The sequence below is a fragment of the Nelusetta ayraudi genome, unplaced genomic scaffold, assembly GCF_046127955.1.
Source record: "Nelusetta ayraudi isolate G7.1 ecotype Tasmania unplaced genomic scaffold, CSIRO-AGI_Nayr_v1 ptg000011l, whole genome shotgun sequence".
NCBI lineage: Eukaryota > Metazoa > Chordata > Actinopteri > Tetraodontiformes > Monacanthidae > Nelusetta > Nelusetta ayraudi.
In genome coordinates this window covers 9,395,001-9,417,014 of record NW_027466061.1, presented here as the reverse complement: position 1 = coordinate 9,417,014, position 22,014 = coordinate 9,395,001, and the positions used below count along the sequence as shown (strand labels likewise).

General features: G+C 43.5%; 2 protein-coding genes across 2 annotated transcripts in view; both read right to left on the bottom strand.

Annotated features, from left to right (window-relative positions):
* Nucleotides 1-2,403: 2,403 nt before the first annotated feature.
* LOC142884764 (uncharacterized) lies at nt 2,404-7,283 on the bottom strand. Its single transcript, XM_076020651.1, has 7 exons — nt 7,078-7,283; nt 6,133-6,335; nt 5,928-6,020; nt 5,632-5,727; nt 5,387-5,497; nt 5,164-5,293; nt 2,404-5,057 (listed from the first exon to the last, which is right to left on the bottom strand). Exons 1-7 carry the CDS (start codon nt 7,088-7,090, stop codon nt 3,166-3,168), a joined length of 2,538 nt encoding a protein of 845 aa, XP_075876766.1. The 5' UTR covers nt 7,091-7,283; the 3' UTR covers nt 2,404-3,165.
* A 5,864-nt stretch (nt 7,284-13,147) lies between these two features.
* The window catches only part of LOC142884762 (sodium channel protein type 5 subunit alpha-like), a 24,260-nt gene continuing 15,393 nt past the window's right edge, over nt 13,148-22,014 (bottom strand). Inside the window, exons 14-24 of the mRNA XM_076020648.1 lie at nt 21,985-22,014; nt 19,356-19,473; nt 19,095-19,249; nt 18,803-18,976; nt 16,762-16,884; nt 16,175-16,447; nt 16,011-16,064; nt 15,790-15,931; nt 15,479-15,579; nt 15,128-15,398; nt 13,148-14,580 (exon numbers count right to left, since the gene is read on the bottom strand). The exon at nt 21,985-22,014 is cut by the window's right edge and continues 396 nt beyond it. Of these exons, the coding sequence (XP_075876763.1) occupies nt 13,370-14,580; nt 15,128-15,398; nt 15,479-15,579; nt 15,790-15,931; nt 16,011-16,064; nt 16,175-16,447; nt 16,762-16,884; nt 18,803-18,976; nt 19,095-19,249; nt 19,356-19,473; nt 21,985-22,014 (2,652 nt within the window). The 3' untranslated portion in view covers nt 13,148-13,369. The remainder of the gene's footprint in view (nt 14,581-15,127; nt 15,399-15,478; nt 15,580-15,789; nt 15,932-16,010; nt 16,065-16,174; nt 16,448-16,761; nt 16,885-18,802; nt 18,977-19,094; nt 19,250-19,355; nt 19,474-21,984) is intronic.

The window sequence follows — 22,014 nt, the reverse complement described above, 5'->3', positions numbered from 1 at the left end:
GGACCGGAGCGCACGAGGGAGGAGGAAGAAAACGAGGAGGAGGGGTTCAGATTCGACGGCGAGATGGAACAGACAGGAACGCGCACGGGATGACAGGAGAAAAAAAAAGGGTTAGAGCACACAATCCAAGATATGACTGCTTCCTTAAAAGGGTTCTTAGAACCACTGAGACCTCATGACCAAGGAAGAGACACCACTTCTTTAGGAATTATATTATTTATTTGCTTCAAAAATATGCACCATATTGAAACTCACTCTGACTTGAGTTTCAGAAAATTGATTAAAAAAAAAGAAAGAACTGACTGTAGGAAATCATCGGTTGTATAATATCACTTAAATCACGCCATTAGACCAGCCATGCCAAGGAATGGAATGCAGCGGGGGGGAGATGTGCAGAAGTGAGTGCAACTTTTATCAGCGGTTATGAAAAACAGCTGGCCTACAGCTTGGAATAATTTGAAATTCTCTGTTCTTTTCTTTCTATGGAAAATCGGGGGCGGGAGGGGAGCTTGGCTACATCTGGATCACTTCTGTTCCCAGACCTGACGTGAAGACAAAGTCAGTAGGGGAGGGGGGCTTCCTACTCCCACCACTTTTCTTTTTTTTAGTGTGTGCAAAAGTCGGAAGAGACACAGTGCCATCTAGTGGTCACTGTCCGATGATTATGGACAGCGCTTTGACGGGGGCGGACTTCAGGGCTCATTGGCAAGGTGTTGACGGGGGCGGATGCCGCGGACGGACCCATGTGTTTGTTCGTGCATGTGCGCGCGTGTGCGTGAGGACTGCGAGGGGTGCCGAGGATTGGCCTGGACTCAGGTTTTCCAATGAGATCACTGCTTTGGAGAAGAGAAAAGAAAGAAAAGAGGTGGAAGGAAGGAAAGGAAAGAGGGGCGAAGAGAGAGAGAGAGAGGGGGGGGGGGGGGACACACACACATCTGGTAGTGATTCTGTTTGTAAGCTCGCCCCACTGGTGATTCTGTTGGACGCGCTGCAGCTGTGGCTAATGTAAATGGCTGCAAACTGAGATGCACAGACGTGTAATCCAAACTCTTCATGGGAGGCTGTGTTGAGCAAGTTTCATCCAAAGGCAGATAAAACATTAAACATAGATTAGTTTGCTGTATTTGCAGGTTTGCGACCTCCCAAATATCAATAATATATAAAATTATGCAACAAAAACAAGCCACTCCAATTCTTGAATAATGGCTGCACGAAGATCAGAGAATCCCCTCGCACTTTCCGAGGAAACCAATGCGTGTACATCCTCTGAAGGCAAACTTTCACATCTGTGAATTATTCAGGCGACTGTGTTGGTCTGGCCTGCTTGCAACCAGGATGCAGCAAGAGTTTCCACTGAATCCTGGTATTTGGCGGAGAAAATAAGTAGCACCTCTGAGTCAGACTAAAAGAAAGAAACCCCCAGTTTCTCCAGCATGAAATACTCTTTTGTGTGGGAGTGCGTGTGTTCTAAAACATCTTGCAACATTTAACACACCATGACATTCATAATTTTCCCCCTGAGACTGGCCAGGGTTTTACTTTGTTTGGGTGAACATAATCCTCGCAGTAAACTACTGCACATATACGATCATGTAAGATGGAGCGCAAGTTCTGAGACAGAAAGAGACCGGGGGGGGGGGAGAGAAATGGGTGCATTTTGTTGCAGAAGGGCCGTTGCCTCACAGGCAGACGGAAGAGATTAATCACAGTGCGTCATGACAAGACGTGAAGCGCAGATCCAAGTTCACCAACAAACTGGAACAATGGCAACTGGGATCAAAGAGGTCTCTGCTATGCTGCTCCCACCCGCCATTGGAATCACACTGGCTCCAAACGGCTTCAAAACGCTGTTGGGCTGAGGCTGCAGGAAATTGCTGGCTAATCACGATCCCAAACTGTGCTAATGACAGGAAATGGGTGAACCTTGCTTCCAGTGTTATTGCCTCATCAATTCTCTCACTGGTAATCAGTCAATCTGTCAACAGCCTTCTGTTTGTGATTTACAGAGAAGTGGACAGCTGCTATCAGTGCCGCAAGTCAGGATGGCCTGTGATGAAGAGATTACCACTGTCTTTCATAAACAATCCATCCTTTGCTTTAGCTTCTCTACTCTGAAGAGCATTTTTGTTAAATCAAGCATCAGTGAGGCAACAGCTCTGGCAGGAAACTAACACCCAGGGGCTCTGTGGGAGGCTGCAAACACAGGGCTAACTCCTGTTTCCTGGGCAGCTATAAAGTTATCTGCTCATGCAAGGCTGCTGCTTCAGACTCTGGGCGGCAGCCATCTGAAAATGGGATCTTGACAATCACCTACTGCCCTCTAGTGAAAGGTGAATGAATTCCTCACGAAAAGTCTCTGAATGGCTGTGGCTTGTTAAATTAATGCAGATGGCACCAAGAAGCTACAAACAAGGAAGTTTAATTTGAAATTTACAAATATGCAAAGAATAGATGAGGACTGTGAGGGGCTACACGGACAACTATTGCCCTGCTGAGTAAGAAATGGAGACAAAATTTCAACTTTCAGCATATGTGCACAGACAACATTCTAATTTTGCACGAGCGTCAAGGCCTTCTAAAAATATACAGTATATATACATATATATTTTTGTCATACTGGAGCCTCTGAAGTAGAAGGGTATAGCACCAAAGTGAACCGAGTTAAACTGAAGTGAAGTAAAAATCAAGAGCAAGCCTGGCAGTGAAAGACAGACGGGGGTAACTGTTGTGCTGATGCAAAGGAGAAACCTGACATTTTGTAAAACACTTATTCACATTGTTGAAGTTTTGACCTCGGAGCCAATAATTCAGTCATCTGCCTCTAGTCTTTCTACTACAATGTGCTGGTGGTACACAACACATTATTTTCCCCCTCGTATTGTCAACAACATGATTAAGTCTTAGTCCCAAAATATTCCCAAACTGCTCCTTCAAATGTTTAAATATCTTAACACTTAGTTAAAAAGAGTAACTTCTTGATCTCCTGTGCACACTGAGCTGCGCGGCAGCAACGGCAGCTGCATGATTCTGCATTTTCTTTACGTATTGCTTCGTTTCGCTTCGTCGCTTCGACCGGCTGCTGCGAGTTCAGCAGCCTGGCAGCCAATCGTACGTCGGTCGCTACATCTGAGCAGGCGCGTGGAGTCGCCGTCGGCCCGCTTCTCCTCACGTCATGTCAGAGTGGCTCTTGAGGTGCCTCCGCAGGTGGTTGAGGCAGGTGTAGGTCTTGGGGCAGATCTGGCAGTGGTACGGTCTCACCCCCGAGTGGTTGAGCGTGTGCTGCTTCAGGACGCTGCCGTCCGAGAAGGCTTTGCCGCACTGGGAGCACACGTACGGCCGCTCGCCCGTGTGCACGCGCATGTGCACCGTCACCTTGTGCGCCATGGTGAAGCCCTTGCCGCACACCGTGCACTTGAAGGGCCTCTCGCCCGTGTGCGTCAGCCTGTGCGTGCGCATGGCCCCCATCTGCGAGAAGGCCTTGCCGCAGTCGGGGCAGACGTGCGGCTTCTCGCCCGTGTGCACGCGGGTGTGGCTCCGCAGCCCCCCCGCCGTGGAGAAACACTGCGAGCAGTGCGTGCACTGGTAGGGCCGCTCGCCCGTGTGCGTGCGCATGTGCTGCTTGAGGTCGTAGCGGTTGCGGAAGCCGCGGCCGCACACCGGGCAGCTCTCGGGCCGCTCGTCGTTGTGCCGCAGCTCGTGGTTGGCCAGGCACTTCTCCGACAGGAAGCACTTGCCGCACTCCTGGCACTGGTAGGGCTTCTCGTGGTCCACGCGCTGGTGGTACTTGAGCTCGCTGATGCCCGGGAAGGTCTCGTCGCAGTACCTGCACCTGAAGCGGTGGTTTGGGCTGTAGGGGAGCTGGTGTTCGCTCATCTGGTGGTTCCTCAGCAGGTGCGCCATCTTGAAGGTCTTCCCGCAGTGGGAGCACTCGAACTTAGTCAGCAGCTGGACGCACTGGTGCCTAATGCGCTCGTGCAGGGACCTGAAGTTGCAGCCGCACCTGGTGCATATGTGGGCGGCGTTTTTGCACTTCCTCTTACGGTGGCCAGACAGGTGGGCCTCCGTGCGGAAGGCCTTGCCGCACTGGGAGCACTTGTAAGGCTTGACGGCTGTGTGGAACCTCTGGTGCTCCAGGAACTCAAAGCGGTATTTAAAGCTGCGGCCGCACAGAGGGCAGTTGTGCGTGACTCGTCCCCGCGCGTACACAGTTTTGACGGAGCCCTTCCTGGAGGACAGCGAGTTTAAGGAAATCCTGTGAGCGGCGCCGCTACTCTTGATGTTCCGATGTTTGCTGACGCTCATTAGCTTGGCCGCCTCCATTTCTCCGGCCTCCTCGTGGCGTTGCTGGTGCTTGGCGAGACACTTGGAGGAGATGAAGCTCTTCCCGCACTGCTTGCACTGGTAAGGTTTGTCGTGATCTACCTGCTGATGGTACTTAAGGTCGCCGATGCCCGAGAAGCCGAGCCCACAGTGGCTGCACTTGAAGAGGCGGCTTTGGGAGTGAGTCAGCAGGTGTTCCTTCAGGGTGCTGGACTTCTGGAAAGTCTTACCACACTGTTCACAGTCGTAGCTGCGGCCACGCTTCGGGCAGTGGTGTCTGAATTTGTCCAGTGAGGTTGGAAAACTGTTGCCACATTTAATGCACAAGTATGCAGCATTTTTGCATTTCCTGAGCCTGTGGCCGGCCAGTAGAGTGGCTGTCCTGAAAGCCCTGCCGCACTCGGAGCAGTTGTACGGCTGCAGCCCGCTGTGCACTCGCTGGTGCTCGATGAGGACGGAGTGGTGCTTGAAGCATTTGTCACACTCGGGGCATTTGTGCAACCCCGACTGCTGCTGCTGCTTCCTGCGAGGGGACGCCGACATATCGGTCCTTTTGGGCAGTTCGGGAAAGTCAGTTGACGTAGAGGGGTTGGTCGAAAGTTCTTCATCGAACATGACAATCTGAGGGTCGTCTGCGTTTTCGTCATCACAAGCGCTGGGGTGAGATGCGATGGCCACCTCCAGCGAGGGCGGGAGACACAGTGAAGGAATGAGGAGATCGTCTGACTGAAACGGAGCTGCAGAAAGAAAAAAAAAGAATAAAATGTTTAAATACGAGGCCTCCTTCTTTATCAAAATAGTACATTTAGAGTCTTCAATGACGAATAAAAGTCGTGTACAGACCCACACTACTCTTGGCCAGTTTTCCGTGACACTGTTTGCTTTGGAGGAGAAATTTGAGGTCCTCTCCGTTTGAAACACATTGTATGTATTCCTCCAGGACTGATGGGGCAGCACTGATCCAGGATGCAGTCTGTACAGGGAAACAATTGAGAGGGCATCTTTAACTGAAAACCACTTTGAGAGGTCTTTTTTGTCTTACTATTTGTGGGATGCTATGATGTACCTGTTTAAAATCTGGTATTGGAAGCAGCTCCTCCAGTCTGGTAAAGAACTCAGACACCAGAGTTTCCAGTGCTGTGTCGAAGTCGGGACCATACTCCACTGGAAAGACATTCTGTCAGATTATAAAAACACAAGACCGCATTCAGCATTCACCACCATGATTCGGTATGGGAAATTAAACAGTAACATGTTGTAAGGCAATGTCATAGTCATGACTGATGAAAAATAAGTTTGTGTCAGTTCTACCTTAAGGAAGTGTTCTCTGCCGTCAGTATCTTCTATGAGGCCCTGAACCAGCTTCATAAAATTTGCCTCTGGTTCTTCAAACACAGGCTCATTTGTCTAAGACAAAAAAAAGCAAAGAGAAGAAGAGGTCAGATGATATTAATTTGTAAAATTAGATACATTTATTATCAACTGCATTAAGTGTCTATGTATGCCCTAATGTAGCGCACTGCGTCGCAGTGTTTAACAATTCTGGTAAGCATTATTACACATTTGAAGTTGACCAAATATTTCAACTAAATGTCTGACTAACTTACCTCTTCAATGCAAGAAGATCGGATCCTACTGAGGTGGGACTCGACAGCCTTGAGATCTTCGGGATGTTCTGAACGCAGCAGCTCAAGAGTTGTCTGGTGAAACAGTTAATTCCTCATTTTAGCCTCCCTGTCGCATTTGGAGCTCTTCGTTTCACAGAGCCCATAAAAGAAACACAGCAGAATTTGCTCATTCAAGAAAACTTACTCTTGCTCTCAGGCCGAGCGAGAGCAGCCGTCCTTCTCGTTTGCTCATCAATTCAGGGACCGCGTCCGTTACCATGGACACAAACTCCTCCAGCTTCCCATAGTGCTTTATGTTGCGCTGGCGTACAACTTCCCACATCACAGCTGACATCAGCCGTAGCGGAGGGACGAGAAGTGCCAGGGAGGATAGGGGGACGCTGAATTCTTTCAAAGAGAAATCCGACGAGGGTCAAACAAACTTACAAAGAGGTGACAAAAACCTTGAAGACTGTAATGACTTTGAGGTGCACACGTTTGTGCCTGCGCTGACAGATAAAAAAAAAGTTTCTAAACTGTAATAAGCAAATAAGTTACTGAATATGTAACTACATATCAAAGTCAGATAAACGAAAATAGCCTCTGACGACAAGCAGCATCTTAATTGAGCATCACTGGTTCTCCCTCCTCTGCATCGATCCTTGTCATACATCGTACAGCATTAAATAGGGTCCAATATAGGGAAGCTTTGAGTGTGGAAACAATCTTACAGACGTGTGTATAAAAGCGTGACCACAAACAATTTTATTCAACAAAGATTTTTCGCTTCTATCAAATTCTTCACGGACAGTTCACAGACAGACTAGCTAAGTTTAAGGTTAGCATATAATGATTATTTTCAGGATAGTATCTTTGTGCGGTTTGGCGGTTGATTACTGTAAAAATAGCATTCACTTCAAAGCACAAATGTTTACTATCTGCGGTCACGGAGAGGCGTCTGCTAACGTGACCAGTTTAGCCATACGGCGGCTAATGCTGTCTGCTAAAACCGGCGAAAATCATTTTTTGTTCCAGGGATTAGTCGAGGCCTGGTGAGCCCCTGCTAATTCTTCGGCTAATGCTAACCACCGAGATGTGTGAGAAGCTTTAAAGGGGCAATGTTACGTGTGGGCCGCAGGCTGAAACATACCCATGTCGTTCATTTCGGAATTCTTTGATGAGAATGGAGTGGAATCTCATCACAGTGGAATATCTTCGCTTTCGGTTAGCGTGCTAGCGAAACGCATACGGGGCCTCAGGCGCCAACTTCTTCCTGAAACACGTTGTCCATCCAGGGCAGCGTTGGTTGGTTCAGTAGATGTGTCGGCGCGAAGGGATGTTCGTTTCGTTGCACGGGGTGGCGCGGATGTTCAATCGTTTAAATTGCAATTTCAAACAATTAACATTCGACGACTTTGAAAAACGGTGAATGTTGTAGTTGGGAGGGGAAAAAACATTTAGGTTTTACAATTAGGTTGAGCTAATAATTGTACTAAATAATATTTTTTCATGTTATTGATTCACTCTGGTTTAGGATAACCACGTTAGACACGTTTGAGTTCTATTATAGAAGTTCTAAATGCAATGTAGTTCATGCAACATCTGGTTGCTGTGAAGTTGTCTGTTTGACTTCTGGCTGGGCTGTAAATTGAATTGTGTAATTGTAGGATGAATAAAAATTTTCTTAGCTGGACCAAAGGATTTTACATTTAGCACAATCTTTCAGAAAGAATCATCGTGAGATAACTTTAAAAGGATTGTCAAGATAAAGAAATAATAATGATGAAAAACATTAAAAAACAAACAAAAAACAAACAGAGAACTCCGTCGAAATTATTGAACACAGACTGGCTGTATAAATCAACTGCACAGCAATAAATACTAAAGCCTAGTCTAGCGTTTGGATTCAAAATGTTTTGTTAGTGAGTTTTCTCGTGCCTCTGCAGGTGGTCATTGCATGTGTAGGTCTTTGGACAACACTGACAAGCAAAGGGTTGAACACCTATGTGTGTCATTACATGTTTCATTAAGATGTAGTTGCGCGAGAAACTTCTCCCACAATCAGAGCAGACAAAGGGCCACTCCCCGATGTGAACCCGCGTATGGTTCAACAACTAGCTGGTCTTGGCAAATCCTCTGCCACACATTCTGCACTCACAAAGGCCTTACCAAAGTCGGAGCACAGGTAAGGCCGCAGGTAAGGCCATTCCCCAGAGTGGATTCTTTCATGTATGGCTAGGTTTCCCTGCACAGTGAAATCTTTGCTGCAGTCTTTGCAGTGAAATTGCCTCTCACCCGTGTGACTGACTGTGTGAACATCTAGGCAGTATTTATTCTTACACGCTTTGCCACACTGCGCACCCCGTGACTCAGCTCATGCTTTACTAGCGAGCTCTTTCTCTTAAAGCTGTCCTGCCGACACGGAATGCCGTCCCTGCATTTGACAAAAACATATGCTGCTTCTTTACAAAGAGTCCGCCTGTGATTTCGGAGGCCAGCGGTCCTCTTGAAGGCCATTCCGCACTGGGTGCACTTGTAGGGCTGTTCGTTGGTGTGACAATTGTGTGCTTCACTTTGTCGCTGAGAAACTGTCATTGGTTTGGCCGATATCTCAGGATCACAGCTCGACACTAAAACTGTGTCACTCAACTCCTTCACTATCGCAGCATCAGAATCATCAGAAAGAGAACTTTCTCATCAAATCCAAAGCCATATTACTTCCTGTATTCAGATAGATCTTCTCTCACACAAGCAAGAACACCTTCAGCTGGTCTTTGCTCATCATCACATGTTTATGCCATTCTGCAAGACCAGTGCTGGGCTCATTGAGGGAAAATGATGAGATGAGCTGATGCTTTGAAGGTCTCACTGTTTAAAGAGAGGAAAATAAAGAGGTGGAAGGATTAAGAAAGTACACACCCATTTGCAGCCATAAGCTAGTAGGTTTCATCACGCATCCAGACGTACCACTGGTATCCACCTCCACTGTTTCCCCACATTGAATTTGACTTTTGAGCAGCTCCCTAAGGTTGTCCGCTTCAAATCCGCACCCCATATGCTCTTCTAGAACAGAGGATGGATCGCTGATCCAGCCTGCAGTTTGTATCAAGTAATAAGACAGCCAGAAACAAACTTATTTGCAACATGAGAGAAAAAGATTTAAGAAAATAAATGAGGATAGATGCAAATGGATTGATGAACTACTGAGTACTTTTTGATCACAACGCTGCATCAAAATCTGCCCTGTAATTCTGAGGTAGCACATTCCATTATTTCAATTAATTAATTATTCGACTTTATTCACAAAATTTTATTAATTTTTTTTTTTTAGGAAATTTTGACTTTATTCACAAAATTTCAACTTAAAACTCGAAATGAAAACTTAAATAAAAATCTCTTCTCTTCTTGTGGCCCTAATCCTTTTTCGTATCAAACTGTGTCAAACTATCAACGAGAGAGTTTTGTGAGAATAAAAAAAATGATTGCAGAACACCTTGCTATTAGCTTGTCGTAAACCTTCACGTACCAATTCTTGATCACGTTTCCTTTTCTTCTTTTTTGTTTTCATTTGAGACATTTTGTGTCTTTAGTGCCCCCCCCCTCCGCCTGCTTGAGTTCATTTGTAGTTCAAAATTAACTCACTGTAGTTATTGAGAAAATCTAAATATATAACAATAAATATCTAAATATATATAAACATCTAGCTTTCTGATGTTTCCAGTAGATATAAAAATAAATCAGCTTCCTCACAAGACATCCCAGAAATTTTAACCATTTTAAACACTTAAATAACTTATGCAATAGTAATAGACTGTTGTGCATTTGTTTCAACATTCAATGTCTTTTATCTTGCTCCGAATTGTTCAGTTTCAATGCTTGTATTCATTCATTATATTTGTATCTCACCAGTCCGTGCTGAGCTGCAAGCCTTGCTCCGAGGATCAACCACCGAGCGCTTTCATTCGCTTACCCGAGGTCAGCACAAGGTGGCAGCAACTTGAACAGCCTCTTCCAGGCCTCCATCTCACATGTGTTACTCTCTAATTTTTACCAGAGAACCCAACATGCTGAGAGGCGTGTCAAGGTTTATAATTCTTCCAACATAATAAGATCATCTTTTTAAATTAAAACAACAAGAAAAACAAAAACAAATGAGAGCAGGTCTTTGCTGAGGCTCAGTCCCGAATAAAAAGGAATCCTTTGACTTCGCAGCTTTCCTTGGCAGGCTTCAGTACATCACCACATTTTCTGTCTCATGAAAGCATCACCAGAACAAACTAATAAGGCCACTTCTTGTTTTGGACTTTATTTTTTATTTTTTATTTTTTTTAAATCTTACATTCTGGACGAACTTTTATCTTCATTTTATCATTATCACCAAATAACCATTAGAACAACAATTATAATCTAAATTTGTTGCAGAGTGTGGGTTGAATGTCATTTATCAATGTTACTTACAAAGAATAAGAGATTAATATTAATTAATACTATTATCACTTAATTCAAGTATAATAAAGACATATAAAGCCATGTGGTAAAAAAAAGAAATACATTACCGTTGTCTCCATTGACTGGTGACAAGAAAAAGACTGTTGCACACTTCAATTAGCAATCCATCAAAGGTCTTGCATTAAAGTTCACTTTACACATAGATGTTCTTTAAATATAGCTGTGCACTAGAATTGCTGCACATTACCGTGTGTGTGTGCGTGTGCGTGTGCGTGCACATGCGTGTGTGTGTGTTTGCATTTTGTAATTAGTCATAGTGCATTTTTAATCTTTTTAAAAATGTTTGCACTCGCTGATACAGCTTTAATCTCCACCACATGTCCAAATCCTTAAAAATCAGATCAATTACCAAGACACACACACACAGGAATTAAATTCATTGTAAGCATCTGCTTATTATGAGGGTGGACAACAAAAGTGCAGCGTGTGTGTGTCTGTTTGTGTGTTAATTCTGTTGTTCCAAGTACGTCCACATGTCCACTATGAGCATGTAAGTGTGTGAAAGCAAGAGAAAAAGTGAGATTGTGCGTGTATATTTGTGTCTGCGTATGTGTAATTAAAACAAGTGATTCTTTTTTCCTTTTTTTTCCCTCCACACAGATTATCCCTCTATCCCAGCTGGTCAGAGTTGGATTTGACCACCCGACAACCAGAGAGAGGAAATCTCTTTGGGGCTAAATCCAAATTGGCACGCTTGATGATTTTTTTTTTTTTTTCCAAACTGAAATTGTTGCAGGGCTCTACTACTGACTTGAATTTATACAACTAAATACAAAAGAAGAAAAACTGGTAATTACTCACTGGTTGTTGATGACCCACGACCCAATTTTTAATAGCTGTGCAACTCCCTGTTGGTATTGCAATAAATTTGGATGATGATGTTAACTATGCAGTGATTTTACTGTATTTTTCCCCAGCATGAGCCACTCCCCAACACACCTGGTATCATTAATCAGCACAGAACATTTCAGATATATTGTGACAGGGTTTTTACGTGATTATGCAGAGGCATTATGAGTGAACGCAAGCTTTAAAGGGCTATGCATCCACACATAACTGTGGAAATGCAGAGGTTTGCACATCTGTCCTCCTCACATACACGCAGAGATAGAGGGAGAGAGAGAGGCACAGGGAGAGAGCGAGAGAGATTTAAAAAGCCTCTGCCTTGCAATGAGGTCAAATGAGCAAACTGCCTCCTCATGTCCAAATGGAGAGTACTCACTTTTGAATTTTGCACAACCTAACAAAATAGGAAATATATCTTCAGACAGCCAGATGTCCATGACATGGAAAAGAGTTTTATTACCATTTAGTGAAACAGTCCATGAGGTGTTCAACCCAAATGTAATACAGACAATCAGGTTTTCAAGGAAAGTCTTTTTTTGTATATAAAAATGAACACAGTGTTATTTTATACGGCTGGATCACATCTTGTTATGACTTTCAAGAGTCGCTCAAATGGACTTATAAATACATTACAAAAAATAAAAATCAGCTTTACATACTTTACACGGATCCGAGGTTATCCACACTGTTGATTAGAAAACGAGCTCTCAGTTCACTCACGCTTGTCAAAGCCACATCCATTGGATCAAATCCATTAAAAGAGAAGTAGAGAAGTGTGCGGACGACAATCAAGATCAGGCACATTATTCAGGGTGTGTGATCACACACAGCTCTTCCTTTCCGTTGCGTGCAACTTGTAATTGTAATGTCCTCGGATTGACAAGAAGTCTTAAACATAAAAAAGTAGTTTGTTTTGTTAGTCTTTCCGCCGCTAATTATGTGTGTTAAACAGGGGCCATATCTCTATTATCACAAACTGTGTAATGCAACTTTATACATTCAAAGTGCAAAGAGTGGAAATAATTTTTCAAAGCAAGCAATACACAATATCCCAAACACTAGATACCATGATTAGCTCCATTATTAGTTATCTGTGTTCTTTACAGATAAGTAAAAACTTCAGACAACACTGAACAAAAACAGTAATGCTGACATATTATTAATGCTTTATGCTTTCCCTAAAGTCAGTGTCATTGTGTTTTGTTTTCAAAGAAAACTAACAGTCTGGTAAAACTTGTTAAATAGCTTTAAGATATTCACACTCATAAGTGAAAATTAAATCCAAAATGTGAATATTACACAGCTGTACAGTATATATATGTGTGTGTGTGTGTGTGTTAATATATATATATATATGTATATATATATATATATATATATACATATACATATATATATATATATATATATATTTATATGTATATGTATATATATATATATATATATATATATATATATATATATATATGTATATATATATATCCACAGACTGCTTGAATAAATGGAAAAAACCACTAGCTGTGTGTGTCTCTTCTGTGCAGCACGGAACTTGTGTGACAATTTTTTGTTTGTTTGTTGTCCCTTTAACATCCCTGTCCACAGCCTTGAGGTAAATTATTTAATTTTGTTAAAAACAAATGAAGGTAGACTAAGTACTATCAAATAAAAAAAAATAAAAATAAATTAGCCTCAAGCTAATCCCAAACGAGAAATTCTAAAGGGCAGCAAAACCTAGACAAATTAAGTTTATCTATTTATTAACATTTTAACTTAATAAGTCAACCTTGTTGTAGTACAATAATTCCAGCTGTTCCAGTTGTGAATAACAATAAAACCTTTATAAGTTTATGAGGCTGAAGTCAATGCCTGGATGTTAGAAAACCCTGGGATATAAATAATCTGAGCACAGCGTTGATTGCCATTTCTCAAAGAGGCTGTGGATAGGGACGTTTATGTTTTAGGGTGAAACAAAAGAAGTATAAGAAATTGCATATTTCCATAGAATGTATGTATAAAAACTGTATCTTAGAGCTATATTCTGTGTTATAAAAAAATAAAACTGAAAAAAGAAAAAAGAAAAACACATCTCAGAGGAAAGTTTCCTCATAGTTTTCACCAGGCTCCCCGAGTTCAGAGTCTCTGGATAAAGATCTGGTGACCCTGCAGAGGTCACTAACTGCTCTGGTCACACTTTCGTAAGAAGGTGGCGAGGACATTTCCGCGTCCTCCACCACCGGTCCATAGTGCTGTATCATGGTGGCTATCAGGCCCTCCGTCTCAGGAGCGTTCTCGATGTCAACCACTGTCTCGTGGTTGATCTGTCTGTACAGGTAAGACGCCTGCTTCATCTGCCGGCGCACCAGGTGCCTCCGGTAACACCTCTGGATGATGATGGCTGACACCTCCTCCAGCTTGTGTCGCAAGGTGGAGGTGATGGGCTCATGGGAGATCTTGGAGGGGTTGGCCATCATGAACTTCTCCTCCATCTGCTGCTTGAGGGCGTCCATCTCACCCGACTCCCCCAGCACGCGCTTGGTGAAGGCAAACAGGATGTCTAGGCAGTGGATCCTGTCCCCGCTCACCATGGGAAGGTCCATGGAGATGAGCTTGATCATGTTGGGTTTGGCTATCCGCAGCGGCTCCGACAGCGTGTCCGCGAATATGGACAGCATGGAGAACTCAATGAACTGCGTGGCCTCTGAGTCAAACTTCTCCCACACCTCATAGAACATCTCAAAGTCATCCTCGCTCAGGGGCTCCGTGCTCTCCTCCGTGGCAACACTGAAGTTCTCCAGGATGATGGCTATGTACATATTTACCACGATGAGGAACGATATGATGATGTAGCTGACGAAGAATGCAATGCCCACCGAGGGGCTGCCACAGTTTCCCCGGGTGTTTGTGCCCGTGTTGACAAAGTTAACGTCGCACTCCTCTGGCGAGCTGGACATGATGGGACTCAGGAGGTTGTCCCAACCGGCCGATGTGCTGATCTGAAAAAGGCAGATCATGCTGTTCCCGAAGGTCTCGAAGTTGAACATGTCGTCGACCCCATCCTGCTTCTTCACGTAAGCAAAGTTGGCCATGCCGAAGATGGCGTAGATGAACATGACGAGGAACAGCAGGAGGCCAATGTTGAACAGAGCCGGCATAGACATCATTAAGGCAAACAGTAGAGTCCTTATTCCTTTGGCTGCACGTATGAGTCGGAGGACACGTCCAATCCTCGCCAGTCTGATGACTCGAAACAGGGTCGGGGATACAAAGTACTTCTCAATGATGTCTGCGAGAACGATGCCTGAAACAGAACCACAAGACACAAACCACACTCAGCTCATCTAGATTTATATGACCCTTAGTTCTACATACACATAAATATACATAAAATCTATTTCACAAATATTTTCAAACAACATAGTTGGGTCCCGCCCGTCAACAAACTCCTCCCCCTAAAAAGAGGAAAAAATCTGTCTACTACAACTTTCAAAGTGTTTCAAAACACAAAGGTTTCAAAGGCAGCCTTTTGTGATGTCACAGGTGACAGCAATTTCTTGTCCAAGAAAGCAACAATATTCCTTGCCTTGTTTTGGTTCCCCTTCAAACGTGTGGGAAGTTTTACCGGGAAAAAAACTCAAGTGTCTTAGCAAAATGCTGTCAACAGAAAGATCAGGAGGTTTTGCTAGAAAGTTTTTGAGAAAAAATAAAAAATGATAGAGTATGGGACCTTTAATAAACCTAAAAACATCCCAGAATTAAAACGACTTCCAACAATACAGCAAGGCAAGACAGACCTTCTCAACAGCTGTGCAGCTCATTTAAAGACATCACAGCTGGCGTCTCCTTACCCACAATGGAGAGGATTATCACCACAAAGTCGAAAATGTTCCATGCCACGGTGAAGAAGTAACAACGCAGGGCAAAGATCTTGATGAGGCATTCGGTGGTGAAGATGACAATGAAGACCAGGTTGATCTTGTTGAGGATGGATTCCATGCGCTCGGACTGTTCGTCCGTCTCCGCCATCATGGTCACCATATTGACGATGATAAGCATCATGATCATGATGTCGAAGGCTTGCTTGGACACTAGGTCAAAGAAGAAGGCTTGCAGGATGTTCTGGAAAGAGGGAATAGAAAGCGGTTAACAAGTGTAACGATATACATCTGCGTAGTTTGGTGTAATTTTAAGAGTTTTACCCCAGGTCTTGGTATTGGCTTTTGAGGCTTCTTACTCCCCAACTTCTTCATAGCATTATAGTACTTCTTCTGCTCTTCGGTCATAAAGATGTCCTGGCCTCCTAAGTAAAGGCAAAATAATAGGCATATTATTTTAACTTGAAACTTTACAAAAAGGGCTTTTAAATTCTTGAACCCTTGTTCCATTTGGGAATATTCAGTGGATGACACATTTCTGCCTCTACCCTTTAGATGCTCTGATCCCATACTTGATTAATTATTAAGGTTGCCAATGAACGACATCAATCTTTCATTATCCACGTTGTCAATACTCATCTTTCGTTTCTGCTGATTGAAATTGTCAATGATGACGCCGATGAAGAGATTGAGGGTGAAGAAGGAGCCGAAAATGATAAAGACGACAAAGTACAGGTACATGTAGAGGTTGATCTCTCTGATGGGTTGTTCCTCCACCTGAAACCAGACAGTTTCATGAGCTTACTTGGATCTGCCCCATTTCAGTTGAAAAATAGGAGTCAAAAGACAAGCATACCCCTCTGGAATCCACAGCTGCGTGCATGATTTCCATCCAACCTTTAAACGTGGCCTATCACAAAAAGGTAAAAGTTGAACAGTGTGAATATCCGGTGCCACTTGGAAAAACAAGCTGGTAGCCACCAATACTACAGTTCCCAGTGCAGAGCAGGGAAACCTCACCACTTGCAGGAGCGACAGGTAGCCGAGTCCCACATTGTCAAAGTTGACCTTCACTTTGGTCCAGTAGAACTGGGTGTCGTTCATGGCGAGGCAGTCCGACTTGTTGTTGACCACCGTGGCGCTGTGGATGAAGCCTGTCCTGTTCACGCACTTGCCAAACTTGCCGGCAAACAGGTTGACGCCCATGATGCTGAATATTAGCCAGAAGATCAGACACACCAGCAGCACATTCATGATGGACGGGATGGCGCCAATGAGGGCATTCACCACCACCTGATTGGTAGCAAGGCACAAACCCATCACACAGATTGTCAGATACAGTTGACGGTGTGAACTGAACGCTGGAATATGGTAACTTGGGGAGAGAAAAAAAGGCTCCAGTGTGTGTTTTGACTTTTCTAGTCTACAATTAGTTTGTGGACTTTTCACAGTAAAAACATCTCTGACCTTTGGTACTACATTGTGGTTATTGTGCTAAACATTTGCTAATTGGTGTGTCTCAAAGTCTACGGCTACAGGTGTGTGGAAAAAGTGGACAGCATAAGTTCGCCTGTAGCGTAATTCAGAGACAAATCTGGTTCACTCACCCGCATGCCCTCAAATCTGGACAGAGCTCGCAGCGGTCTCAGAGCACGCAAGGTCCTCAGCGACTTTATGGCAGTAAAGTCAGAATAACCCAGGGAATTTGCCACCAGGCTTATCAAGGAAACCTACATAGAGAGACACACATATTCTTTGACAATCGAGTAGATGAACCTAACAGCGTAAACTTCAGAGAAGTAGCAATGCGTTACTTCAATACAGGCTACAAAGTCGTTTAAAAAGTATTTTAGCAGCACTACGTCCATCGTCTCTAAGCAATTGGGAGTCAAGCCCGAGCACAAACTCAATACAGATTTTATGTTTTAAGAGCTACATTTCACAATTTTTCTAATTTCTTTTGGGGGTGGGGCATTCCACAGTTAGGAAGATAACTACAGAATTTTGAGAGTCATTTTGGTTTTTTGCATCTTATTTTAGCAAATTTGGACTTCCACTCTATTCTACTTTGAAAAACAATGGTATTCCGCTGTTGAATGACCCTTGGGAGGCGGCTATGGATGGAAATGTTGCGTGAGAAATGAGGGGGGAAAATCCATGTCATGGCTGATGGTGACAAAACACAGACAACTCACACTTAGACAAGTAGTGTCCATACATGCATCCTCAGCTATATATACATATAAGATATGTATATATATCAAATAGAGTGAGTTTTATAAAGAATGTATCTCTGTCTTTGCCAAATTTATACCCAATTTGCAACCAATTGAACCAGATAATTAAAAGCTATTTAAGGCCAATAGGGTCCCAATAGTGTGAATTTCTTTATAAAAGTCTATTTACACATGTTTGTCCGATATATATCTAAAGAAGATACTCATAAAGGCTTTTTTGGTCATGAAAAAAAAAGTCTCCAAGACACAAGATACCGAAGGAAAACATTCAAAATACACAAGGAAAAAAAGTTCACAGTATTTAGAGATGAAGTCAGCATTTGCATTTCTTAATAAACAGATTTTTTTTTTTTTTTTTTTTTTTAATTAACACCAGATCTTCTGTAGATAACCTTAGTGTATATGGCACTGCCTCTGTTACTGATATAAAAGCCAAGGCCTTGGACAACGACATTTGAATAGTGACAATGTTTTTTTGTTTTTTTTAAAGATGACAAATATTATTTGCTTTTCCTGGGACCAGAGTCCTGTTTTGGAGACAAGACGGTGGCTTTTCATATCATAAACAGAGAGCACTGACGAGTGGAGAGACACGGAAGCATTTGGTGATGCAGATGCCACATGCACCCACTTGAGCCGCAACTTACCCTAACAATAGAGCGGTCAGTGGCAATCTGTGCAACAGCAGGTGAAATCAGAGGAGGTCAAGTAAGTCAGGCCTTGGGCTGAACGCCGCGGCCGGTCTTGGACACCTCCAAGCTTTCAGGGGCCACGTCAGGTTCAGCCCACATTTTAAAAGACTTCAGCATTTATCTGATCACTACAGCACTGTGGCACTGAAATACATCCGGTAAACAGTGAAGATGATGTCCAGTGAGCCAAGCGAGTGCTTCCCTTAATTAATATGTCATTTATTAAAGGGACAGTTCACCTGCAGTTGAAATTTCACCCATTTGATTTGGGGATTTTTTATCTGGCATGTCTGTACAGCAGTCGCGTGGCTCCATCCAAGCATTTGGAAGACTCAACAGTCCAGTTTTACTTGAAACAGCCATATTAAAACCACGTTAGTAGCCAAGATATCCACTGTAACCTGAAGCCAGCAGCCATGTTCATGTGAGGGCTCTAGGATAACAACACCAGCAGAACGGTGACAACTTGGGGCGTTTCTTCTAATTTTTTCCGATGATGGAGTCAGTGGCTCCAGTGGACATCCAATAAATGCAATTCTTTGCCCTCGTACAGCTCTATTAGTATTCTTATGAGGTACAAGTGGGTCAAATTTTAATTTGCGGAATGAACTGTCCCTTTAAGATGTAAATCCCACAGACAAAGAAAAAAAGTGTAACCCTTTTTTCTTTTTAATAGAAGGCCTTGAAGACGTGCGATCCGCAGCTAAATAATGACTTACATCTACGATTAGAAAGTCCAGCCAGCACCAGTAGTTGGTGAAGTATTTCTTGAAACCATACGCAATCCACTTGAGGAACATCTCCAGCACAAAGATGTATGAGAACACCTTGTCGGCCGACTCCAGCACCACTTTCACAAACTTCCTCTTCTCAATGTAGATGTCCTCAAAGGCCTGCAGGGAAAGTGATGTCACATTAAATAAGGAAAAAAGCCGGACGAATGCATTAAACAAGCTTCTACTCTGTGTGTATTTTTCTTCTTTTTTCCTGCCAAGTGAAAACAGCTCCTACCAGGGCGCCGCTGCTGAGAAGGATCATGAAGATGATGAACGTCTCAAACCAGCTGTGCTCCACAATCTGGTAGCAGGTCTTCCTGAGCCTCCACCAGGCCTGACCCAGGCCGCGGCTGGTGTCGATGTTGCAGCACTGACAGTGTCTCGAGCAAACTGGCAGGGAGGGACCAAGAAGATACGGGCGTGTGAAGGAGCCGCAGACGGTGTAAAGGAGTGAGTGAGCCCAGATAAATAAATAAAAAAGGCCTTTGAATCTTACACTCTGGGAAGCATTCCTCTGGCTCCATGGTCTCCTCAGCCAGCTCTGACAAATTGTCAAGCTCTTCTCCGGGCTTCCTCAGGTCCACCGTGCTGCCCTCTGACAGGCTGACCTTCTCCTGCAAAGGAAATTTTTGTTTCCATCATTATCAAAACAATTTCTCGTTTACGTTGGCAGTAAATCAAGTCCATCCTGCGCCACACCAGGAATTTCGGTGCAGACATGCCTTGCTATTCCAACACTGGCCACCAGGCAACTCGACCAAAACAATACAAAGGGGTGAATTCCAACAAAAAGCATTTCAAATTGTTCTCCCAAAAAAGCATTCTGTTGTCAAGAAGCAGCTGCTGCAAGCTGGAAATAATGGAACAGAAGACAGGAAGTGGATGCTACCAGATATTTGAGCTTTATTTTCACTCACTGCTGTGGCGCCAGAAACCTCCTCCTTCTGCTGCTACCTGCCATGGCTGGTCATCAAAATATGTTGAGTCGTGTGTCGAATCACCTTCTACTGCTTTTTCTTGCTTGCTTTTCTTTTTTCTTTTGAAAACGCTGTCCTTCTGCTATCCTCGATTCAAACGTGGCCATGAAAATTTCCTTCCTTTTTTCGCCCTAACAGAGCACAGTGAAACCACTTGTCTGCCGTTCACTTCATCCCATCAGAGCTGCTGCTCACCCATCAGGTCTGCACCGCCCTTCAACCTGTTCCGAGCCCTCACACAATGTGATGAGATTTGTGTGGTGTGCGGTGTGACAACAGCGTATTTAACAAGATTTACAGGGCAGGCGCTGACACATACAGTGTAATCCATCTGACATTAAAGACCCACCGCAGGACCTGGAGACGTTTCCGGTGCACTGAGAACAAATTTAATATTATTTAATGTTATCGTTGGATTTGCAAAGAGTGATCTCCATCAGTAAAATGTCCAGTGACTTGCATTTAAAACGCATTCGCCTTTACTGCCAAGCAGCTGCTGATGCCTGGTTAAGCTGATGCAGAGCGGGTGGAAGGGTTGCTTTTTTGCCCCCCTTTCCAATTTACATTTTCCCTGCTGCCTAATTCTGGTGTGGTGTGTGGCAGAGCACGGCAGGGGGAAAAAGGAGGCGAGAGAGAGAGAGAGCGCCAGACTGCAGCCCGCTCAGCTCAGCTGTGTCAGCATAATCTGCTCTGCAGGGCCGGGATCCACATCTGGCCCGCTGCTGTCTGGCTGCCAGAGAGGACAGGAGGGCCACACCCTCCACCTCCACAGGCTGCCACAGGCAGGGCAGCAACGGATAAAGAAGAGAACGGCAGCAGGGGGTGGAGCCAATGGGCAAGAAAGGAGGAGAACATTTTTATGTTTGTCTAAAGGACCTATTTTGTATCGGTTTCAAAATCTTTATGTCTAATTGCAGGCTCCAGTGAGAGGCTGTATCATTGTTTCATAATTATCCAAATAAAAAACAAAGACAGATTTCCTGAAAACATCATATTTTTCCCTCTGTTCACAGTCTCCAGCTAAAATTAATCATTTGTTGGACCTCCTACATGGTGACAAAAAGAGGTGATTTCAGTGGGTGGAGCCAAAGCTTGACCGGTGGTGTGGTCGCTGAACTGAGGGAGACATCAGTGCCCATTTGTGACATCACAAAGGGTTGATTTACAGAATTACGTGTTTCAGTGCACACTTTATGACAGGGTGGAGGTTGCTAAGTTCTGGTGAGTTCACTGAGGGTAGAGACAGATAGAAAGAGCGTGGTTGTCAAAGATTCAAAAGGCTCTAATGTCAGCAGTTCACCTTGACCTGGATTTCTTTTGGCGAGCAATTGGTAAAGGCTGTGCTTATTTGAACATTGACCAGAATTTGCTATGCTAAATAATATATATGTATATATATGTATATATATGTATGTATGTATATGTGTATATATACATATATATGTATATATATCTTTTTTTATATATATATATATACATACATATATATATGTGTATATATATATACATACACATATATATATACATGTATATTTATATGTAGAGAGAGAGAGAGAGAGAGAGAGAGAGAGAGAGAGAGAGAGAGAGAAATATTATTTTTAAATCTTATGTTTCCAGATTGCTTTTACATTAGCGCCCCCTTGATAGCCCACTAGCAGCTATTTATTTTAAAGCCTGCAAATTCAATCATGTTTTAGAATGTTGGTTTTTAAACTTCAACTTGTGGCGGAGCCAAAAATTGGGATGTACTTTTGCCAAAAACATTCAGACAACAGACCTCTGTTTACAGCCTCCAGCCCTTTTCTCTGTCTTCTTGAGAGTAAAAATGCACATTATGTTGTCAAAAAATATTTGTAATAGGAAGTTTACACAACATTAGTTCTTAATTTGATGGAATTTTCACAACATTCACTTAAATTAATAATTAAAATAAACATGAAAATGAGCAACATACTAAAAGTCAAAATGATTTTCTTTCTTCCTCCATTATTTCTGAAGCCCAACCATTGTTCTCTTTCAGACCCTGAAAACTAAAAGTAACTTTCAGCACTTCAAAATTAAAAGTGTTGTTAACAGCTGCAAACCCCCCCACACCCCCCAAAAAACAGAAGGGTTGAAGTGGTTTTGGAGGGAGAAAAAAAACCTTACGGGTTGGTTGTCTTCGTCCTCGGATGTGTC